General features: G+C 38.6%; 1 protein-coding gene across 3 annotated transcripts in view; it reads right to left on the reverse strand.

The window, feature by feature from the left end:
• Positions 1-23475, reverse strand: part of Metap1d (methionyl aminopeptidase type 1D, mitochondrial) — a 75413-nt gene that overhangs the window by 18268 nt on the left and 33670 nt on the right. For all 3 annotated transcript variants that reach the window (XM_048345244.1, XM_048345245.1, XM_048345243.1), the window contains exon 2: positions 375-532. Coding sequence is in view for 1 of the 3 variants with exons in the window: in XM_048345243.1 (XP_048201200.1) it covers positions 375-532 (158 nt within the window). In the remaining 2 variants the exon portion in view is untranslated. The remainder of the gene's footprint in view (positions 1-374; positions 533-23475) is intronic.

Consider the following 23475-nt stretch of genomic DNA (forward strand, 5'->3'; position numbering starts at 1 on the left):
AATCACAAATTAAGTTTTAAAATTATGATTCAGATGGCCAAGCAATCAAAGGTGCAAAATCATCTGATTAGCTAGGTGCTGGTGGCTTACACTTGTAATCCTAACTACATAGGAGGCGAGATCTGAGGATCATGGTTCAAAACCAGCCCAGGAAGGAAAGTCTGTGAGACTCATCTCCAATTAACCACCCAAAATGCTAGAAGTGGAGCTGTAGTTCAAGTGGCAGAGTGCTAGCCTTGAGCACAAAAGCTCAGGAATAGCACTCAGGCTCTGAGTTCAAGCCCAAGGCAAACAAAACACAACAAAATCTTATCACTTCCAAAGTCAACCTTTATCTTGGTGTGAAAAGCAGCAGGTAATGCGTAACACAGTACCTTAGGGACTGGATGTGCTGAAGAAACTGTAGCAGGCAAAACTACATTCTGTGAAATAGCTCTTTGTCTCCGGAAAAAGAAATTTCTTCTTTGTTGGCCGCTTGACTGCTTGTGTAAGGAGATACGACTGAGTAGTGAAGGAAAAATTTTGTGACAACCTATATGAGAAATAGATGTATTTTAAGTTTGAAAGTAAAGAAAAACTAACAATGCTGCTCTCTAAAGTGTTATCTATTAAATCATTAATCTAATTCTTTATTGACTCAAAAAAAAGGAAGCCCCAAATAGGAAGGAAATGAGTAATATTCTGAGTTCTAGTACAATAGTAACACAGCATATTTATTAGCTAATACCATGTTTACATAAACATCTGACAATGGAAAGTTCTAACCGAATGGGAAGCAAACATATAGAAACATCTGCGAAGCATCAGGTCTGTAAAAATAACTATTCTGTTGCTAATTTATGCAACAATGTCCAGGATAACCCTAGAATGTAAAACATTGTTTTCATGGTTTTCTACTCTGTAAAGCGTTTTTCTTTTGAGAATCACAGACAAGCTGAGCACTGTTGGCTCACACTTGTAATCCTAGCTACTCAGGAGGCTGAGATCTGAGAATCAAGGTCCAAAGCCAGCCTGGGCAAGAAAGCCCATGAGACTCTTACCTCCAATTAACTACCAAAAAAGCCTGAAGTGAAGCTGTGACTTAAGTGGTAGAATGTTAGCCTTGAGCAAAAAAGCTCAAGGACAGTACCCAGGCCCTAAATTCAAGCCTCAGGACTGGAGAGAGAGAGAGACAGAGAGAGAGAGAGACAGAGACAGAGACACAGAGACAGAGACACAGAGACAGAGACAGAGACAGAGAGAATCACAGACAATTGCCAACTGCCCTTCTGTGCTCCTTAGGATTACTGCTGTGCATCAAAGCATTGTACTAAAATTCATGCCATGAATTCTCAAGCAGATAAAGACCTAATAGCAACAATGTAGGTGTAACACAAAAGAAAACAAATATAGGGTTCTAAAATACCCACAACAGAAATTTAGAAATAGCTATCAAAATATTAAATGAACATGTCTTTTGACTCGTCAATATATCGCCTCAGACTTTGTCCTGTGATGTTACACAATGAAAGATGGATTAAAAAAATGTATTCACATCAAAACACTGAGTAGAAAAAAAAAAGGGAAACAACCTAAATGTTTTTGGATTGGAAACGTCAACAGTAGCCTGGTTGCTATTACACTAGAGTACATCTATACAATAGAAAACTCTAGGGCCATTGGAAAGAATAAGCTAAGACATCTCTATGTATTGGCAGCGAAAGAGGTCAGAACGTATTGTTAAAAGAAAATGCTGAACAATATGCAATAGTAGAAAAAGAGCTTATATTCTTATTTAAGTTTATACTCGCTTATAAAAACCTCTGGAAATTAAGACTCATCAATAATGGTTACATGTGGAGCATGTGATTTCAACAGGAGGTAGGAGCCTTTCTGATTCATTTTATTTTCTTCTATACGGTTTTTTGTTTGTTTATTTATTTATTTTTGCCAGTCCTGGGGCTTGGACTCAGGCCCTGAGCACTGTCCCTAGCTTCTTTTTGTTCAAGGCTAGCACTCTGCCATTTGAGCCACAGCGCCACTTCTGGCTGTTTTCTATATATGTGGTGCTGAGGAATCAAACCCAGGGCTTCATGTATGCAAGGCAAGCACTCTTTCCACAAGGCCATATTCCCCTACTGTTAGGTTTTAAAATCCATTCATTTGCATTACTATTACAACAAAAGCAATAGTTATGAAAAACCAACATAGGCCAAGTGTGGTGGTCTGGCCCATGCCTGTAATTCCAGCTACTCAGGAGGCAGAGATAAGGAGGTCTATGGCTTGAGGCTAGTCTCAGCAAAACATTAGAGACCCCACCACAATTAACAAACTAAGTGTTGTAGTTTACACCTGTAATTCCAGCTAGGGTGACGCATATTTAGGAGGATCATGGTCTGAGGTCACCAGCCCTGGCAAAAAGCATGAGACCTTCTCTGAAACTTAACTAAAGCAAAAAGGGATTGGCTCTCCGGAGGGGGGAGAGGGGAATGAGGAACAAGGTAACAGTACAAGAAATGTATCCAATGCCTAATGTATGAAACTGTAACCTCTCTGTAATTCAGTTTGATAATAAAAATGTATTTTAAAAAAAGGGATTGGCTCAAGTGGTGGGGTACTTACCTAGCAAGCATGAAGCCCTAAGATCATTCCCAGCACTACCAAAGACAACAAAAACCAGACCTTCCCCAACCCTCAGACTCACAGGTTACAACTTCAGAGCATGGGTTAACAAACTACACTCCTGGATTTTATACATCTAACCTACAGCTTTTTTTTTTCATTTATAGATGTTGAAAGTAATTGAAAGAGAAAAAAATACCTTGTGGCACATTAAACGGTATAAAATTGAAATATCCATGCCTATACCAATCCTCACTCACAACTGTTTATGGCTGATTCACAGCTGTTGAAGTAGAGCTGACTAGTATGACAAGGAATATGGGACATAAACCTAAAAGATTTGCCATCAAGATCTTAACAGAAGTTTGCCAACTCTTAGCCTAGCACATTGGTTCTGACAAGGAGGTTCCCAGGCTAAGTCAGTGCCTGTGGCACTTGAGGAAGGATTGTACAAAGTCTATCTTAGACATGTGGCCAGAAACCTGGGCTCTCCCCCTGGCTGAGGATGTGTAGAATCCCTAAAAACTACAGGTTTTAAATAACATTTCAGCTTCTACCAGAACCCGATGGAAACCTGAACTTCAGAAGAGTATTTGTCCTCAAACCCAGAATTTTTCATTATGACAAAAGGCACTGATGCAAACAAACCCCATGGTCAGTGATTCAGTGTCGAATCTTTTACTCAATTATATTACGTTGCCAGGTGCCAGTGGCTCACACCTGTAATCCCTGTAATCCTAGCTCCTCAGGAGGATGAGATCTGAGGATCACAGTTCAAAGCCAGCCCGGACTGGAAAGTCCGTGATACTCTAATCTCCAATTAACCACCAGAAAACTGGAAGTGGCACTGTGGCTCAAGTGGTAGAGCAAAAGCCTTGAGTTGAAGAGCTCAGGGACAGCACCCGGGCCTACAGTTTAAGCCCCAAGACCAACAAAAAATAATATGACAGTATTGTTGCTGCCCACAACCTGCCCTGTACTTACTGGCCTCTCTCTCTCACACACACACACACAATTAAAATGCTAAGAAAACAAGAGCTCTACACTTGCTTTTAATACTGAACATTTACTATGTGTCAATTACTGTACAAGGCACTTCACATGTTAACTCATTAATCTTCCTCAGAACCTTGTGAGTTGTTTTTTTTGTTTTGTTTTGTTTTGTTTTTGCCAGTCCTGGGCCTTGGACTCAGGGCCTGAGCACTGTCCCTGGGCTTCTTTTTGCTCAAGACTAGCACTCTGCCACTTGAGCCACAGTGCCACTTCTGGCCATTTTCTACATACGTGGTGCTGGGGAATCGAACCCAGGGCTTCATGTATGCAAGACAAGCACTCTTGCCACTAGGCCATATTCCCAGCTCCCAGAACCTTGTGAGTTGTAAACAACTTCTTTCTTCTTCTTCCTTCTCTCTCCCCTCCCCTCCTTCTTCCTGCTCTCTTTCTCTCTTTCTCCTTCTTTCCTCTTCCTCCTTTTTTTTGGGGGGGGGGGTGCTGGTCCTGGGACATGAACTCAAAGCTTAGGTACTATCCCTGAGCTTTTTTGCTTAAGGCTAGTGTTCTACCACTTGAGTCACAGTTCTACTTCCAGTTTTTGTTTTTGTGGCTAAGTGGACATAGGAGTTTCACAGACTTTCCTGCCCTGGCTTGCTTTGAACCATGATCCTTAGATCTCAGCCTCCTAACTAGCTAGGATTATGGATGTAAGCTACCAGCTCCTGGTTGACAATTCCACTTTCATAATACACCTTTGTACTTGAAGTGAAATGATTTCTTACAATCTGAGAAAAGTCACCCTATACATATTGCCACAAACAGTAGGTTAGGATACCATATTGTATTTATTCCATAAAGAAAGAGTCTAGTGTTTTCACAGACAAAAAAAAAGAAATGTACTTAATATTGTACTTTTAGAAGACAACAGGCCTCCAAATAACCTGATATAGGGAAGAACTGGGGGATAGGGAATCCTCTGCCTTGTTTATTATATTGTAATTAATAAGTTGTAATTAAATTTCCCAAATACAGAGTGAGTAAAATTAAAGTCCTAGTCATTATATTTAGGACCACAGAAATGCTATTCAAACTACCCTATTTGATATAAAATAACTATAGAAGGGCTGGGAATGTGACTTAGCGGTAGAGTGCTTGCTTAGCATGCATGAAGCCCTGAGTTTGATTCCTCAGCACCACATAAACAGAAAAAGCCCAAAGTGGTGCTGTGTCTCAAGTGGTAGAGTGCTAGCCTTGAGCAAAAAGAAGCCAGGGACAGTGCTCAGGCCCGGAGTCCAAGCCCCAGGAGTGGCAAAATAAAACAAGAAACAAAAAAACAAAAACCCTGTAGAGCAGGTCTATTGGGTTTTCCTTTTCTTTCTTTTTTTGCCCATCACAGGGTTTGAACTCAGGGCCTTGTTCTTTCTAGCCAGTTGCTCAACCACTTTAGCTAGACTTCTAGCCCACTTACTGAGGTGTGTAGGGGGAGGGGGCGAGGGGGGTTCATGCACACATGCTTGAACTGGGGCTTGAACTCAGGGCCTGAGGACTATCCCTAAGCTCCTTGTTCAAAGTTAGAGCTTTACCACTTTGAGCCACAGCTCCACTTTTGTTTTCTGTAGATAAGAGTCTCACAGACTTTCCTGCCTTGGCTGACTTAAAAACCAGACTCCTAAGATCTCAACCTCCTGAGTAGCTAGGATTATAGGCATGAGTCACTGGAACCTGGATCTTGAGTTTTCATTATGTTACTTTGCTTTGTAAAAAGCACAGCTGATACATGAATCCTACATTTAACTTGCAAGTTGCTACTACTGTCAACATTACAATGAATTCAGTGATTGATGTCCACCCTGAGATAGTAACAGAAACTTCTTTGTACATCCACCCAGGAGCCACAGCACACTCTCCTGAGAACAAGATGGGGAAACAAGTTGCAAGTGTATACTAGGTACTGAAAGAAGCAAGTGGATAAATATGAAGTATAGGGAATGTCAGTGGGAAACCATCTGAAACCTCAGCAGAGTAGGGGAACCCAGAGCAGCAAGGGGTTGCTTGATGCTGAATTGATCTTAAAAGTGATGATCACAGAGAGAGCTGATACTGTTGATTACCTCAAGAAACTCTACATAGGGTTTAGTAGGCAGTAAATCTACATGTCATTTTGTTATGAATATGAGAATATTTGCTGTTATCAATGATAATGATAAGAATTATTATATGTGTCACAAAAATTCTATCAAAGCCTAGTTGAGCTGAATGCTGAAAATTATAGGCAACTGTTTCTTTCACTCTATGGAAGAGCATACTGTGAAGCCTGAATGTCTACTGAAATTGCTATATGTCCTTAGGATCCTGTTGTACGTTTTTCATACTTTAAATTTGTATCTGGAGTGTAAATCTAGGTTATGTGTTTAAATATTTTCATATTCAGTAATAACATCCATTTCTAAAAGCTGCCTTTTATTTCCCTTAACAGATTAAGTCTAAAGGGGAGACTACAGAATTCAAGTATGTTGGAGGGAGGAATGCATTTGAAATAACTAATGTTTGCTGCCCATAAAACCTGCCCTGTACTTACTGGCCTCATACTCAGGGTCCATTTTAATTGTTATCTGCTCATGCATTCTATACCACATAATGAAATGCTTCCATTTCACCCACTGAGACCTGGGTTTTCATGTGCACCTTTACTAATGACCCTTAGTTAAGCCAATTTTACCCTTGAAAATGTGACTTTTCTTTTAGTCAACAAGTATTTTTTTATGGAAGAAGTCTGAATCAATTTTCAAAGGGACATTTATAAACTTCATTATTTTAAGCAGTTGTAAAACAGAACAAAGTACATTTGTGCTGAAGTGTGGGATACCAACACCCATATTTTTCATTGCACTCTGCCCAAGAAGCACTTTCACCCTGCAGCATGCCATCAATCCTCAGTTACATTGCATCTCAGAGGGATCAAATATCCGGTAGAAAACAACACAATAAAGTAGCCTGGAACTACTTTACATTAGCTAACAATGTCAGCCAGAGATAATATGTAATTTAAGAGACACCCTGTAAAATGTCTTGCTGAATATATTTTTTCATAATGATCAGCAAATGCCAAAGTCTAGTAACAAAACTATTATTTATAGCATATTAACATCTAATTGATTTTACAAATGGAGGCAATTATTTTAGATGAAGAGAGGAATGCCTGCCAGATTTAAATGATTTATGATTACCAGAAGAGAAAACAACAATGTTTTGCTAATTCATTTTCAACTGTGGCTCTTACACTCATTGATGATTTTAATTTTAAGTCAATTGATTTGCTGAAATAATACATTAACTTCAACCAAAAAAAAAAAAAAGAAGCACCTTATTTTGTGATAGCAATCTAATATATTCTTTTACTGTTCAAAAAATGTTGCTTCCTACAGAACACTCACAGAGGACTGTACCACATGGGACATATTTTTAAAGTGCTGATTTAGAATCAGAAAAAGACCACACTTTATGAATTCCAACCAATTACCCAGAGTAGGAGCACTAGTTTTTAGGAGTGCTGTGTACTTCAGGTCTAAAAGAATACTGCAAATGCATCTCCTCCTTAGATCTCTTGACCTAAAACACTGACAGTCTGCTTGAAAGGTTTCATAGTTGGTACAAATGTTGCAAAAGAAGAATTAAATACTTTGCATCATTCAAAAACTTTTATTAATTTTCGTAACAATATTAAGATGCGTAAATGAGAAAAATCACAGGTTCCTACCCATTTCAAGGCAACTAGAAAGCAGAAGAGAAACTCCCATTTCACAAGAAATAACTTGTGCATTTGTGGAATAGAAACACATACACACACACACACACACACACACACATACACACACATGGGAATGCCTGAAGCAGATACTGATTTGGGCAAAACTAAAGGATAAGAGCCCTTGAAACTAAACAAGAGCAAATTCATTCTGTTGACAGATGTTGATTACATCAAAGCATCAACAAGCTCCCCTAACTCCCAATTAAAACAAAACACAAAGCAATTAATACCAGTCTATAATTCATATACTAAGGACAAACTTAAGTTTTTGACCAACCATAATAAACATTATTAAATCTGTTTCCAAAAAATTTCAGTGCAGTTAAAGACAATTCTAGTGTGTTCTTAGCTGGGGGCTTCTCTAAACAGTGGTTTATTCATTCCTATGGACATGTCTGGGAAGCCAAGCTGGGCATGTCATAGGCCCCTTCCTTACAGGGGTTAACTGCTCTGGCTGCCAAATAAAATACAGAGCAAGCCATGTAATTATGGAGACAGTCAAAGGGCAGGCTCTATTTTGAAATCTATTTGCACAGACAAGGTCTTCCAATTGAACTTACAGGAAACAAGCTGGTAAAGAGCCTCCTTTTCCCCAGATGCTTTCCACACTTTTTCTCCGATTCAGGAAATGGTGGATATGGACACCATCCACCACTGCTTCCTGGATTTCAAGCTAAGATGCCATTACAGAGAGAAGAAAGGATCTGTTTCACAAACCTGTAAGAACAACTTCAGGAGGCCTAATGAACAGCATTTGGAAGCTGACTCTAGATGATAAAGCTATAGTGTTTATCAAACATTTCTAAAGAGGATGCAGGCCTAGTTGGTACATAGGTATTAGAAAATAGTTCATTTTCCTTAGTACTCAATATAGAGCACATAGTTGAGTGTAACATACACTGGCACAAATACTAGTCTGAAATAGATTCTATTTAACATCCAACAGTGTTGTCCTTGTAGTTATTTATAGCTAAGGCAGATATAATAGTCACAAAGATTCCATAGACATCAAGAGGCAAAATATTTTAAGTGGTAAAAAGACATTTGATGCTGAAATGTTCATCACAGTTGCTTAATGCTCTAAGGTTGGCCATTTCAAACAGGATTGGTGACTACTAGTAATAAAAGTAGTAATCAAATGAAAAGGTGAGGCAGATACTACTCTGTGGATGTCAGAGCCATCATGAAGCCTGTAGTCTGGTTCCAGCAATAATGACTTAGAGCGCTTTTGGGGAAAGGAAGAGTGATGGCCTGGGGGCACCCTCTACCAATAATAACAACATTCAAGAATGGTGCCTAGGTCAGAGCACAACATGACCTTCCTCAAGGCTCAGTCAGGAAGTTGGCTGTATGTTGCATCTCTCCTCCTTTAAACAAAATTCATTAATAGCAATGTATAAAGCATAGGAATATCAATGACTTTACACAATGGCTAAAGAAGATACTTCATTTTGATTCTTTAGAAAAGTTAAATCTGGTCATGCCACCAGAACCCAAGGACTTATATTTAAAGAAATTTAAATATGCATTACATATAAATATATATTTAGGCAACAAATTTTTATATATATTTCAATACATTGCCAAGATCAATAAATATTTCTGCTTAATAATGTGGATTCATGTTTGTGAGCCTGGGGGGAAAAATTATTTTTGGCTAGGCCACTATAAGTTAAGGCAAGGATGCCAAAAGTAGTAAGATCTTAAAGTGCAAAACTAAAAGAAGATCATTTGATGGGTCAGTGGAAATCATACACAAATGATTAACAAGATTATTTTTTCCTTTAAGATAAAAATGTTTACTTCAAAATTTAAATCAAAATTCATATTAATAAATAATAAAATACTGAGTCACACTGAAATAGTATACGCTTAGCAAATCCTATTGTCTCTCAGCTAAAGTTTAGAGAAAAGCAACTTTTTAGCACTTTAACAATACATACTCTCAGGCAACTTCTTAGACAAAGAAATATTTGTATCCTTCCAAGAGAAATAAAGAGGCTGTTTATTAGAGTCTGGTTAAAATGTAATAATTCATTCCAGTTGAGTTTTGTGAAAAATGTCATCAAAATATCATTTTCTTTGCCAGATTTTCTGGATGCCATAATATCATTTAAATACAGAAGAGAAGACAAGCTCTGATCAGAGTAGAAGTACAACACCAAAATGAACCCACACCAAACGCTCTGTCAAAGTAATCGGAAAGAATTTCACCCAGTCCTGTACCTAGGGAATGCATGCTTCTCAGTTAGCACAGAACATCTGGCAAATTTCAGCTTTCCAAAGTCTCTTAAAAGAAACATTCCTGTTACCTCACACACCTCCTTAAAGAAGAAGAAAACAGAACAATTTTATATTAAAGCACACAAATAGGAACCAGAAAGGGCAATTTCACAGAAATCACACATGGAGTTCAATTTTAGAAAATGTCCATATAAAAGCACCATGAATTAAAAAAAATACATAGTAAGAAAACACTTTTTTAATTCTTAAAAAAATTAGCTATTCATAAATACTGTTGTGTAAAATACTTGTCAAAATGTTAAGCTACTTAGGATTAAAATGCCCAATGGCAGAAGATGTGGAAAATTTATTATCAAAGGCACAGATTTTGTGGTGCCAGTCCTGGGACTTGAACTCAGAACTTGGGTGCTGTCTTAGGGCTTTTTTGTTCAAAGCTAGCACTCCATTACTTCCAGCTTTTTGGTGACTAATTGGAGATAAGAATCTCATCGACTTTCCTGCCCTGGCTGCTTCAAATCACAATCCTCAGATCTCAGCGTCCTGAGTAGCTAGGATTATAAGCATGAGCCACTAGTGCCTGGCAAATCTTATATATATTTTTTTCTCAAATTTTTATTATCAAACTGATGTACAGAGAGGTTACAGTTTCATACGTTAGGCATTGGATACTCTTGGATTTGACTTTGCACTTGCTAGACAGGCACTCTACCACTTGAGCCATACTCCCAGCTAAAAGCAGTTTTAATATGAATATTTTAAAGTTGCAGTAAGGCATTTGAAAAGAGCATTATTTTACTCTATTTTATAACATCAGTTGAATTCTACATGGAACATACTATACTGTTGGACATCTTCCTCCCTCCCTTCCTCCCTCCTTCTTTTCTCCCCACCCACTCGTCTCCTTCCCCCTCCCTCCCTCTCTTTCTCCTTCTCCTTCTCACCCTGATCGCCCCCCCAACTTTGTGCTGGTCCTAGGACTTGAATACAGGGCTTGGGCACTGTACTCTACCACTTGTAGCTCTACTTGTAGCATTTTCTCTTCTTTCTTTCTCTCTCTCTCCCCCTCCATCCCTCCCTCCCTTCCTTTCTTTCTTTTTTTGGTAGTTAATTGGAGATAGGAGTCTCATGTACTTTCTTGCATAGGCTACCAATCTTCAGATTACAGGGGTGAGCCACTGGTGCCTGGCCCTTTCTCTTTTTTAATGTGATACAACTTCAATGTGTAGATCAAACTATGTAATTCAGGTTGGTCTCAAACTTGAGATCCTCCTGCCTTCATCTTCTGAGTGCTGGGATTACAGGTGTGTACCATTACACTTGCTTACTTCCTTTACTTTGTCATGAGCCATACATACAAAGTTATTGCTGCCTAAGCAAACAATTATAAATAGTTCAGAGCTTTGATCAGAACTGCAGTAGCAAGCCAAGTGCCAGTGACTCATGCCTGTAATCCTGGCATAAGAAAAACAAACAGAAAAAAACCAGTTATTGTTTTATTGTGCTGGTACTGGGGCTTAAACTCAGGGCCTAGGCACTGTCTCATAGCTTTTTTGCTCAAGGCTGGCACTCTACCATTTGAGCCACAACTCCACTTCTGGCTTTTTGTTGGTTAATAAGAGGCTTTCCTGCCCAGAATGGCTGTGAACTGCAATCTTCAGATCTCAGTCTTCTGAATAGTACAAGCTTCTGGCACAACAGAAAAGTCCTTAACTCCCAATTCCTGCAGGTGGAGCAAGAAATATTTTCTTCCTTTTTTTCTTTCTATTTTAACCCTGCTATACTAAAATAAATCCTTTCACAAACTTTTATTTTTAATCAGCAAAAACCTGACTGGTAGTGCAGTACCAGCTAGAGTGCATGCACAGCAAGCACAGGCCCAAGTTCAAGCTCCAAAAACAATAACAACAGTGTGCTTTAAAAAGCATCAACGAAGCAACAACAAGAAACTACAGTAGCAATGCCAAATGCAAAAAAAAGAGAGAGAAAAAAAAACCCAAATCTTACATCATACTGCATTCCTGATGTCTAAAGCATTGGAATACAAATTTTATATTATTTTGACAATTTGGAGGATTTTTATCTGTAGTATAACCTTGTATGGAGGTCACTAACCACAACCTAAAAGAAAGCCAAAGCTCCAGGAAACAACATACCTCCAACATTGGAAAATTGAGATTACACAGATTCAGAACAACAAAAGCCGAGATCACTCACCAAGCAGTTATTTTCAACCAGAAAAATAAAGAGAAAGGACTTAGAAGCCTTTTTAGTAAAAGAGAAAAATTCAGATTTTCAGAAGGCAATCCTTATGTTGTCACTTATAGTTTTGCATTCAGTTCAACTGAGTAGACTGTTAATTATATGCATAACAATCACTCCACAGTTTAGGCAATAATGTAAAAATGTCAGTGTTGCCTGCTTTTCATCTGGATCTTCTATATATTTTTTAAAGATATGAATTTTTGTTCTCAGGATTAAAAATTGAAACTACTACTACCAACACCAACACAATGTGTACCTTCTTCATCTATATCTAGAAAACTGTATTTGAAACCACAGCATCACTTGAAAACCTTTGCAGCCCAAAATTATTCACACTTAGAGAAATGACAGATTCATCATGTTTCTCTTAAGATGAATGTTTTCAATATTGCCACAGCACTAAAATATCTGATGTATAAAGTATTTAAAACTGTGTAATGTGATGTGTATGAAAGCACTTTTTGAACTGTACCAGAAAATTACAAAAGAAAACCACCCCCTAAATGTCCAGTAGAACATACCCAGTTTGTGGAACAAAAGGAAGAAATAGTGTGGAATTTAAAACACTTTTTGGGGGGGGCTACAAATGCATCCTGGTGTTTCCTTCTCAAAGATGTGCCTTCCTAATTTTATTTACTTGATTTCTTGTTTAATTTGGGTGTTCTCTAAATACTCACTAGTTTACTTGAATAGGTTAGTTGAAGTATCTAAGCCTCAGTTTCCTTGTTTGTTAGTAGAAAGTAAGAAGGTTGCTGTAATAATTGCATGAGAGAATAGATGGAGAGCAGTACAAGAAAAGTCAATAAATGGTAATTGCTACCACTGGTTATCTAACTGTGGGAGGAGATCACTCTAAAATGTACTAATCAGTAGGTAGAAATCAGCCTGAATTTAAAAACGAGTGTCTGGATAATCCACAAATAAGAAATTCACAAAGTAATCATGAGTTCCTAGGTTGAGTTCCAGAGCTGCTAGTTAAAAGCCATACTATTAAAAGCACTGTGCCTCTTCAGACTTTATCAGAGCCATTCTGACCACCAAATGTGATTATGGATGTACAAACACTTTAAAAATTAGACAACATCTTATGACTGTAGTATACTGAGAAAATGCATAAACTCAATAGGATCAATTACGCATAGCCTATTTTTTCTGAGAATTTGTGGTGGATTCTTGTTTATATGGAGATGCTTAATTGTGAAGTCTAAAGAAAATCTCTCTCTTTCTCTTTCTCTCTTTGTTTTGTTTTTTTTTTATTTTTGGTCAGTTGTAGGACTTGAACTCAGGGCCTGGGCACTGTCCCTGAGCATTTTTGTACTCTACCACTTGAGCCACAGCACCACTTCCAGTTTTTGAGTGGTTAACTGGAGATAAAGAGTCTCACAGGGACTTTTCTGCCTGGGCTGGCTTTGAACCGAAATTCTCAGATCTCATCCTCCTGAGTAGCTAGGATTACAGTCTTGAGCCAACAGTGCCCAGCGAGAAAATACCTTCTTTAAGGTATAGATGCAAAGGCCTTGGCTTTTTTATTTTTTCAAGAATCATATACTTAATTTTTCTTTTTTCTGTCCTGGGAATTAAACTCAGGTCCTCATAGATTTCTCTGAGCTTTTGTGACCAAGGTTAGTACTCTACCACTTGAGCCACAGTACCACTTCTGACTTCTTGGTAGTTCACTGGAGATAAGAGTCTTACAGACTTTCCTGCCCAGGATGGCTTCAAACCATGATCCTTAGATCTCAGCAACAGGATTATAGTCATGAGCCACTGGCTGCATATTCTTTTAAATATATTACTATATATGATAAGAGCAGTTCTTAAATTGTACAGAGATGGGATGGGAGAATCCACATTACAGAAATATTACACCTTCCAGAGAAGACAGTCCCTGTAAAGTACACTATCACAGTTAAAAGATTAAAATCAGAATGATGTTATCTACATTTACTTGTGGGTTTTTTGTTTTTGTGGTTTTTTTTTTGCCAGTCCTGGGGCTTGAACTCAGGACCTGAGAACTATCCCTGGCTTCTTTCTGCTCAAGGCTAGCACTCTATCTCTTGAGCCACTTTCAGCTTTCAGCTTTATCTGTTTATGTGGTGCTGAAGATTCAAACCCAGGGCTTCATGCATGCAAGGCAAGCACTCTAAGACTAGGCCACATTCCCAGCCCCTACATTTATTTGTTTACTTACTCATTTATGTGTCCACTCAATGTAGTGGCTCAGCCACAAAGCATTATGTTGTCTTTGGTAACTTGGTATGCAATCTGTTTAAGAGAAATATTCTAGAGCTCACCAAACATTATTGTTTAAATGTACTAAGAAGTCTTCTTTGCATAAAAATTCCTGTTTATTAAACAGTGATACAGGAAGAACTTATTTACATTTCAAGCACTACCAACATACATCATTTATGACAAAAAAGGCAAGCACTCCATAAGAAATGCTCAATCACTGTCAATCACCAACACTAAAATATACATAAACCAAAGCACACTGTGTGAACTGTATTAAATTCAGCTAAACACAGAATTACCAACAGAACAAACAAAAAAACAAATAATTATCAGTGACTCACAGACCTATTTACACAATCCACAAATAACTTGGAAAGGTGTAACCATGGAAACTTGGTAGCCTAAATTTAGTGCCTTTAAATTGGGCTTTTACACTGTGCTAATGATGTCCTTACAAAATTTAAATATTCCAAAAGCTGTCAAAGCTTATCTTTGTTATCAGATCATTGATCAAAATAGTTTCAACTATAAATTAGTTGTCTTTAAAATTACTCAAATACCAGTTTGATAAAACTATGATAAAAATGTCAGACTGATTTTTCTAGGAAACTGTTATTTTTAAAACCACTGATTAGCAATTGAAAAACCTCAACTATTTGCAATAAATCGCATAATAGTCAATACTAAAACATACTTTAAAAGAAAGACTTTTCTTAAACTCACATTGTTACAGGCAACTACTTCCATTTCCTCTAATTAGCTACTAAAGAAGAAATGCTCTTGGTGTTTTGGCTCATAAGTGATTTTCAGTGACAATTACTATTTTGAATAGTTTGTTATTTAATATTATAGTTATTCCTAATGTCTTATATTTTATTTCATGGGATCCTACATTTAAGTTGTAATGTTCAGTGTGCATTTCATTATGTAGATGAGCAATGGATGTTGTTTGACATGATTTAAATGGGTCAACAGTATTTTCCTAGTCACATTAATCATCCAGACAGCTAGAATGAAAAAAAAGGCCAGAAAACTAAAACTAGAGAATCTATTCACACAAATGACACTCACCATTGGCAGCTTATCTAGGATGTGGTTAGGGAGAGGAAGAGTTACAGACTTCAAACATGTTTCATTATTCAGAAAGCACTCCAAGACCCCAGCTCTATTTCAGCATCCAGTGGACAGAGACAGATTTCTGAGATGCCAAACTAATTTTTAAAAACTTTTTCACTCAAGAAGAATATAATTTGGGGAGCCAGGCTCCAAATGAGGCTAAGCCAGAAGTTTCGAGTCAGGCGCATATACACTCTAGACAACAATTCTACCCTTATCTACTGGGAGGTCCTAGGAAATGGGGTGAAGGATGCAGAAGTGGCCTTTGGAAGTAGCTGCAATATCCCCACAAACAAACTGACTAAAGGATAGCATACTCAGGGAAGGATTCCAATGGTATAACTCCTCTGAACAACTAATGAACAGTTTAACAAAATGACTACCAGGAGGCTGAAACATGTTTTGTTGGGGGGAGACAGTCATTACATTCAATGTATATTATGTAAGAATGAACTCCATAACTTAAGGGTATGGATAGGATTAGGAAAGATGGGGGAGAATAATGGAAGGGGTGACATTTGTTCTTTTTTCATGTGCCAGTTCCGGGGCTTACATTGACCTTTTTTGCTCAAGACTAGGGCTCTACCATTTGAGCCACAGCTTCACTTGTGGCTTATTTTTTTGGTGCTTAATTGGAGATAAAAGTCTCCTGAACTTTCCTGCTTGGGCTGGCTTCAAATCTTGATCCTCAGATTTTAGCCTCCGGAGTAACTAGGATTACAAATGTGAGCCATTGGGGCTGGGAATATGGCCTAGTGGCAAGAGTGCTTGCCTCATATACATGAAGCCCTAGGTTCGATTCCCCAGCACCACATATGTAGAAAATGGCCAGAAGTGGCGCTGTGGCTCAAGTGGCAGAGTGCTAGCCTTGAACAAAAAGAAGCCAGGGACAGTGCTCAGGCCCTGAGTCCAAGGCCCAGGACTGGCAAAACAAAAACAAAAACAAAAACAAATGTGAGCCATTGGTGTCCAGCTTTCTTTGTTTGCTTTCCTTCCTTCTTTCCTCCCTTCCTTTTCTTTCTTTCTTTGTTTTTTCTTTTCTTTTCTAGACAAGAGTCTCATTATATAGCACAGGCTAGACTCCAACTTGGGATCCTTCTGACTACGCCTCTCAAGTACAAGGATTGTAGGTATGTATGAAATCACTTGTCCAAGGCCATCTTCCTGAGAGGGTGTGTTCTGCCCTCTGCTGAAATCACACAGAATGAGTCTCAGAGTCCATGGGAAGCCCAGATTTGTTTTGTTGTTGTTGTTTTTCTGATTAGGAAAACATAGTGTGTAGTACCAAACATTTTTATAAGAATACTAGAAACAGCCAGCACCAGTGGCTACTGAGGAGGCTGATGGTGGAAGATTGAGGTTTAAAGCCAGCCTAGGCAGAAAAGGCTCAGAGATTCTATCTCCAATTAACTATCAAAAAGCTGGACCGGAGGTATAGCTCAGGAACAGAACAGTGAATGGAAAAAGCTGAAGGAGAGCTCAAATCCCTGAGTTTAAGCCCTAGTACAGCAGCAGCAGGAGGGGGAAGGGGAGGGGTGGGGAGGAGGCAGCATCTAGTTCACAACTGTAATACTAGCTTCTCAGGAGGTTGAGATGTAAAGACTGTGGTTTGAAGCCAGCTGGAGGGGCAGAAAAGTCTCCAATTAACCAGTAAAAAGCCTTAAGTGGAAGTGTGGTTCAAGTGGTAGAGTGCCAGTCTTGAGAAAAAAAGCTAAGGAAGAGTGCCCAGGCCCTTGAGTTAAGGCCCCAGGCAGGACCAGAAAAAAAAAAAAAAAAAGCCTGAAAAATCATAAACAGAAGCTTCTTCAAGTTATCACTGAGTCCACTAATGTACTGTAATGTATTGTTATGCATTTTTGTTTTGTTTGTTTTTTGCCAGTCCTGGGGCTTGAACTCAGGCCCTGAGCACTGACCCTGGCTTCTTTTTTCACTCAAGGTTAGCACTCTACTACTTGAGCCATAGCACCACTTCTGGCTTTTTCTATATATGTGGTGCTGTGGAATCAAACCCAGGGCTTCATGTATATGAGGCGAGCACTTTACCACTAGGCCATATTCTCAGCCACTGTTGTTATTCATTTTGAAGGAAACTGAAAAGCTGAGAAATCTCACCCATGATGCAGTGGATGAAGAAAATATTTAAAATATTTCTACCAACAAGAAAGATCTTAATAGGAGGAAATCAGAACATCCTTAGACTTACTGTTCTTATTCTACACTTATTATAATGTCACAGCTTGCCTAGTTTGTGTTATGAATTATGTATCTGGATTGGATAGGAACAACCATTATCTTTTCAGTGCTAGGGCTTCTGTCTCTAATAAAAAAATATAGTGCCAAGGGTGACACTGTCCAAAAAGAAATGTACTATTACTTGACATGTGTAACTGTAACCCCTCTGTGCATCACTTTTATATTAAAAATAAGTTTGGGTTTGTTTTTTTTTTGCTCAGTCGCGGGGCTTGAAGTCAGGGCCTGGGCGCTGTCCCTGAGCTCTTCAGCTCAAGGCTAGTGCCCTACCACTTGAGCCACAGTACCACTTCTAGTTTTGTGGTGGTTAACTGGAGATAAGAATTTCATGGGCTTTCCTGCCGGGGCTGGCTTTGAATTGCGACATCAGATCTCCACCTCCTGAGTAGCTAGGATTGGAGGTGTGATCCACCAATGCTCGGCTAAAATTTTTTTAAAAGGTAAGTAAGTGTTTAAATTTACTAGAAATGCTAAAATTCAAATTGAAATAACATTCTATGTTTGGCTTAACCGATTAGAAGAAAGTTGAAGGTTAATTAAAAAGCTGCTTTAAAACATATTCTCAGATACTGAACTGGGTAGAAAAATTGTTACAACCTTTTTTCAAAGAAAGGAATTTGGTGATTGAAGCAGATATTCCTTGATAGAGTAACTGGATTTTCAAAGCTCTCTCTATTTAGAACACAATCTGAAATATATAAACAAGTTGTTCTCAAAATGTTCACCACATCTGCACTAATAAAATGTTAAAGAAAGTCATAAACGTGCAAACAGAAGAAAATGAGATCAAAATGATGTCTAAAACGGGTGAGAAAATGCTAATAATATGACACAAAAGCTCCAGAAAGTCAAAATGTTTATTTGCATATATGTAAATTTAATGTTTCAAATATAAAAATAAAAATTAAATGGAGAAATTATGAAAAATATAGAGCCATGTGAGCTGATCTGTAGTGGGTTACATGCACCACATTTTACCAACAATGAACAACTAGGTGAGTTCTGCTTTGGTTCTGGCCTTATGACCTAATGGGAATTTTGCTGGTTTGGTCCTTATCAGCCGAGGAGAGCTTGAATGTACTGCCCCAACAGCACAACCAATTATAAAATTTCTTCTAGTTTTAGAACAGCAAAAGGAACTAAGAACTTATTTATTGTGCTTGTTGTTTGTTCTTTGCGACAAAGTGTCTCTATGCACCCAGGGGGCCTGGAACTTCATAATCTCTTGCCTCAGCCTCTGAGTGCTAGGAGTCTAGGAATGTTGCTACCTTGCCCCAGCTCCAAGAACCGTAAACAGAAAAACTTTAAAACTAGTCTTGCAGCCTGAAGGATAAGGATTCTGCATAGCTCCAGTCCTTAGAATCCTTTTACATTCAGTTTTATTTCCCCCTGGGAACAGCAATACTTCTTGGGGCGGGAGGGGGAGGGGAGGAGGGGAAAGGAGAGTTGCAGGCAGGCTTCAGCTTATACTGTACTAGACCCCCCCCCCCTCAACATACACACATGCATTTCCCTCACTGCTTTCAGAATACTACATCCAACTGCACCTACTAGGATAGCTAGGGGAAAAGAGTACAGAAGAAAAGAGCATAGAAGAGTTCAGAAGAGTTCAGTGTAACTTTTTATTCCTACTTTTATTTATATGTGAAATACTCAATCATGTGAAATTTATAATGCATTTGATTTAACTACTCCCCCCAAATAATCTTTCATAAAGAATTCTAGGAAAGCTAGGCACTGTTGGCTCATGCCTTAATCTTAGCTACACAGGAAAGGCTGAGATCTGAGGATAGTGGTTTGAAGCTAGCCCCAGAAGAAAAGTTCATGAGACTCTTACATCCAAAGTGGAGTTGGGGCTCAAGAGGTAGAGTGCTAGCCTGAGCATAAAGGCTTAGGGACAGCTCCCAGGTGCTGAGTTCAAGCACGAGGTGTGGGGGGTGGGGAGGAGCATTGGCTTGCAGTATAGTACTAAGCTATAAATTAGCACAGCCCATGATGGTAGAAACTGTACAGTTGTTACCAATTCTGTTACAACAGAATTACCATGTTTCTAATTTGCAGTTCACAGCCATATGTGCCTCTTGGGAACAGTCCTGGGGTCCAAGTTTGTAGCTGCTCATTACACTAACAAATCAGATTTCTTCTCTTCTTTCTCTTTCTCTTCCCCTTCCACTCCCCCTCCCTTCCCCCTTTCTCCTTTATTACAGCCAAAAGGGAGCCTATGGGTACAAGTTTGTAGCTGCTCATTACATTAACCAGGCAAATTTCTGCCCTCCCCTTCCCCCTTGCCTACCCCTCCTTCCCCTCCTCCTTCCTTCCCTCTTCCTCTCTGCGAGCCAAAACACAGCCCAAGACTGGACACTTGAGTATTTATTTCACAGTGCAATATAACATATTAAGGTACTGGCTGGGATGTGAAAGTGTTTTGGGCCTGGCCATTGTGGTGCATCATTTATAGAAAGGCAGGAAAACTCCACAAAGTTCCAAGACTACAAAGGCTAGAAAACACTGCAGAGAAGATTGTTCCACTTCTACTTCTGTGTTTTAAAACCTTAACTGGCAAGCAAAACTTGTACAGAATCATCCAGGATTCCTCAGGTAGTATCTCAGAGACATTATATAAAATAGGAAGGTGACAAAAGCTATAAACGAGGTAGCAATGGAGTCAAATTGACAGAATTTATACTAGAACTAATGTCTCATCATTATCAAATCCAGTTTGTTCTTCAGCTCTATTGCTGTGACTAGATGATGCTGACTTTATTTTTGAGTCATCTGAATAATTAGCAATATTTGGATTTGGTGATGGCTAACTTCAGACTTCCTGATATTACGTAATCCTACCTTTTTACCACTAGCTAACCAGCCTGACTGCACAAATGGCAAACTGACATTGAGTTTTTACGAGCTTTGCATATGTATTCATGCGAAAAGAAACATGCATTCCTGTTTCCTTTTGAATATTCTAGCCTATAGCCTAAAGGTAATTATAATTATTTCTTTTGCCACACAAGTTCAAAGATCTACATGTGGTTTAGGTAGCTATATTAATGTGCTTCAGTGTTTTAGAAGGGCTGATAAAAACCCAAATGTGTGAGACCAACAGAGGATACTCTTAGGAGAGGAACACAAAGGCAATATGCATATGTGTATCTGATCATATAAAATAGTATTTATCAAAATGAACTCCAGGACATGGAAACAAGAGGTTTTTTTTCTTTATTGCTGTTTTTGCTTTCTTTTATTTTTGCCTTGTTTGTTTATTTATCTGTCTTTTTGAGGGTAAGAGGAGGGCACAGAAATGAAGGAACAATGGGTGAATAAATGCAACAGTGGTACTTACTGGACACTATGTTGAAAAGTAACTACACTACTTGTGGGTAGGGACAGAAAGGAAAAATGGGAGAGAGAGAGAAGGAAGTAGTGACATTATTCTAAAAGAAATGTATTCCTTTCCTGACTGACATAACTGTAACCCCTTTGTACATCATCTTTATAATAACAATAAAAATTAAATTAAAAAACCCAAATGTAACAAATGAAATTATGTACTGCTATACATTTTAGAAACTATCTTGGCTAATATTTAGTCCTAGTCACAGTATGTCCACAGAAAATAATTCTCTGTCTTACTGGAAATGTTTTTACTTCATCATAGAAAAAGTGATGGTATTGTTCAGTTTGCTTAGAGCACAGTATTCAGGCAGTCAACAACTATGGAAAAGTCAGTTCTACAATAAGATAAATATGTGGTTTTAGCTGTTTAAACAGTACACTTAAGTTCTCACGCTAGTCCATTCACCCATAAGATAGCTGAAATTCTACATATTTGCAAAAAACAAAACAAACAAAAAAAACACAAAACCAAACCCTAGGAAACACTACAGTGGCAAACATACACTTTAGCTATATTAAGAATTTTATGGGGAAGGTTGCTGCTATTTACAACATGGAGTTTCTAAAGGAAAATATACTCCATATTGATGGACAGTTAGGGCATGGGGAAATCTACTATACTGTTTCCTACTGCCCATTCTCAGCCTCTTCCTCCAAACCCAAGTGCGAAAAGTTTAGGGGCTGAGTCCCCTTGGAAATACTAGAGAGAGGAGAGAGATACATCCTGTTCCTTCTCGTACATAATACCAGAGCCCACATATAACCAGAGCCCAAATTCTCACATTGCCTCCATTTCTTCCAACTTCTACGTAGTAGTTAAAGGAAACAAGTCTGTCTTGAATTTCAAGCAGCCTAATTCTTAGTACCACATAAAATACCTCCAGACCACATGCAACTGCCTGAGAGGAAACATGGTGGCTCTGGAGGGTGAATAGCAGTCTATCTAGAGGCCCCAACCCCCACGGGGGTGGGGGTGGAGGAGAGGGTAAAGAAGGGGGAACTAGATGTTAAGTGTTTGTAACTCAGATGAGCACTGGACTAAGCAGCTCTGGCTCTATTCTTACCGCTCTCTACTTTCAGCAAACCAACTAATTTATTGCTAAGTTTCTTCTATCAAGAAGTGGGAGAATAAAACAGGTTATGAGTTTTTATATAGTAAGTGGTCAGTAGCATAGCATCTGATACAATGCAGTAAGCTGAGGTATCAATATAAGTCGAATATCATAATGAATGAAAATGTTCTCTCTGCTTTTTTTTTTTGCCAGCTTGGACTCGGCCTGAGCACTGTCCCTGGCTTCTTTTTGCTCAAGGCTAGCATTCTGCCACTTGAGCCACAGTGCCGCTTCTGGCCGCTTTCTGTATATGTGGTGCTGGGGAATTGAACCCAGGGCTTCATGTATAGGAGACAAGCACTCTTGCACTAGGCCATATCAGCCCCATGCTTTTTAAAAAGCTATACTATCGGCACAGTATCGGCTCAGTCCCAGCTCCCGAGTCTGGGCTGGGACCCTGGTCGGTCAATATACTTTTTGCTTCCCCAATAAATCCATGTTTTTACTTGAAAAAAAAATAAAGCTAAACTATCTTTCTCTGGCCTATGAATAGTAGTTTATAGATAGGAAGATGTAATTTGGTAACATACATATACATACTTAGAAATACTATTAAATAAAACTCAGATTTTCAAATTCAAGTGCATATAAGTAGTAGATAACAGAAAACTGCTTTATCTATGTTCTTTTGGCAATAATATTTTTAAAGTCTGAGAAAACCAAGTACAAGTGAAGATATAGGGCAACAAGAATTCAAACACTTCCGGGGAGTGTCAACTGGTACAATCGCTTTGGAAAACTTTGTAAATAGGAAGTTGATAATCCAGTCCCAGTTATTTACTAATAAAAACGATAAAAATACATCTAAAGACATACAAAAGAATGTCTATACTAGAAAAAAGTGGGAACAACCACTAGTCCAAGCAAATGTAAACCAGAAGCAGGATGGACAGATTATGGTTAATTCCTAAAGTGAGGATTACAAAGCAACCAAAATGAACAAACTCCCAAAATAGCCAATAATATAGACAGAACTTTAAGATATAAAATTATATGGCTAGGAACCTATAGGTACAGGGTTAAAGTGTAAATAAAGGAAAGCAAGGGCTGGGAATATGGCCTAGTGGCAAGAGTGCTTGCCTCATATACATGAAGCCCTAGGTTCGATTCCTCAGTACCACATATAGAGAAAAGGCCAGAAGTGGCGCTGTGGCTCAAGTTGTCAGAGTGCTAGCCTTGAGCAAAAAGAAGCCAGGGGCAGTGCTCAGGCCCAGAGTTCAAGCCCCAGAACTGGCCAAAAAAAAAGGAAAGCAAGAAAATACCATTAAAGTCAGGATCCTGGTTACCTAGGGGATGGAAGAGATTTGGACTGGTAAGGGACATGCACAGGTAGACTGAGGACAATGCTCTGATTTTTAATGTAGTATATAGTTCTATTATTTGTATTCTTGTCAGTCATTAAAGTGTATACTATTAACACATGGTTATTTCATGATAAAATTCTAGAAAGTAGGGAAG

This window comes from Perognathus longimembris, chromosome 4, assembly GCF_023159225.1.
Source record: "Perognathus longimembris pacificus isolate PPM17 chromosome 4, ASM2315922v1, whole genome shotgun sequence".
NCBI lineage: Eukaryota > Metazoa > Chordata > Mammalia > Rodentia > Heteromyidae > Perognathus > Perognathus longimembris.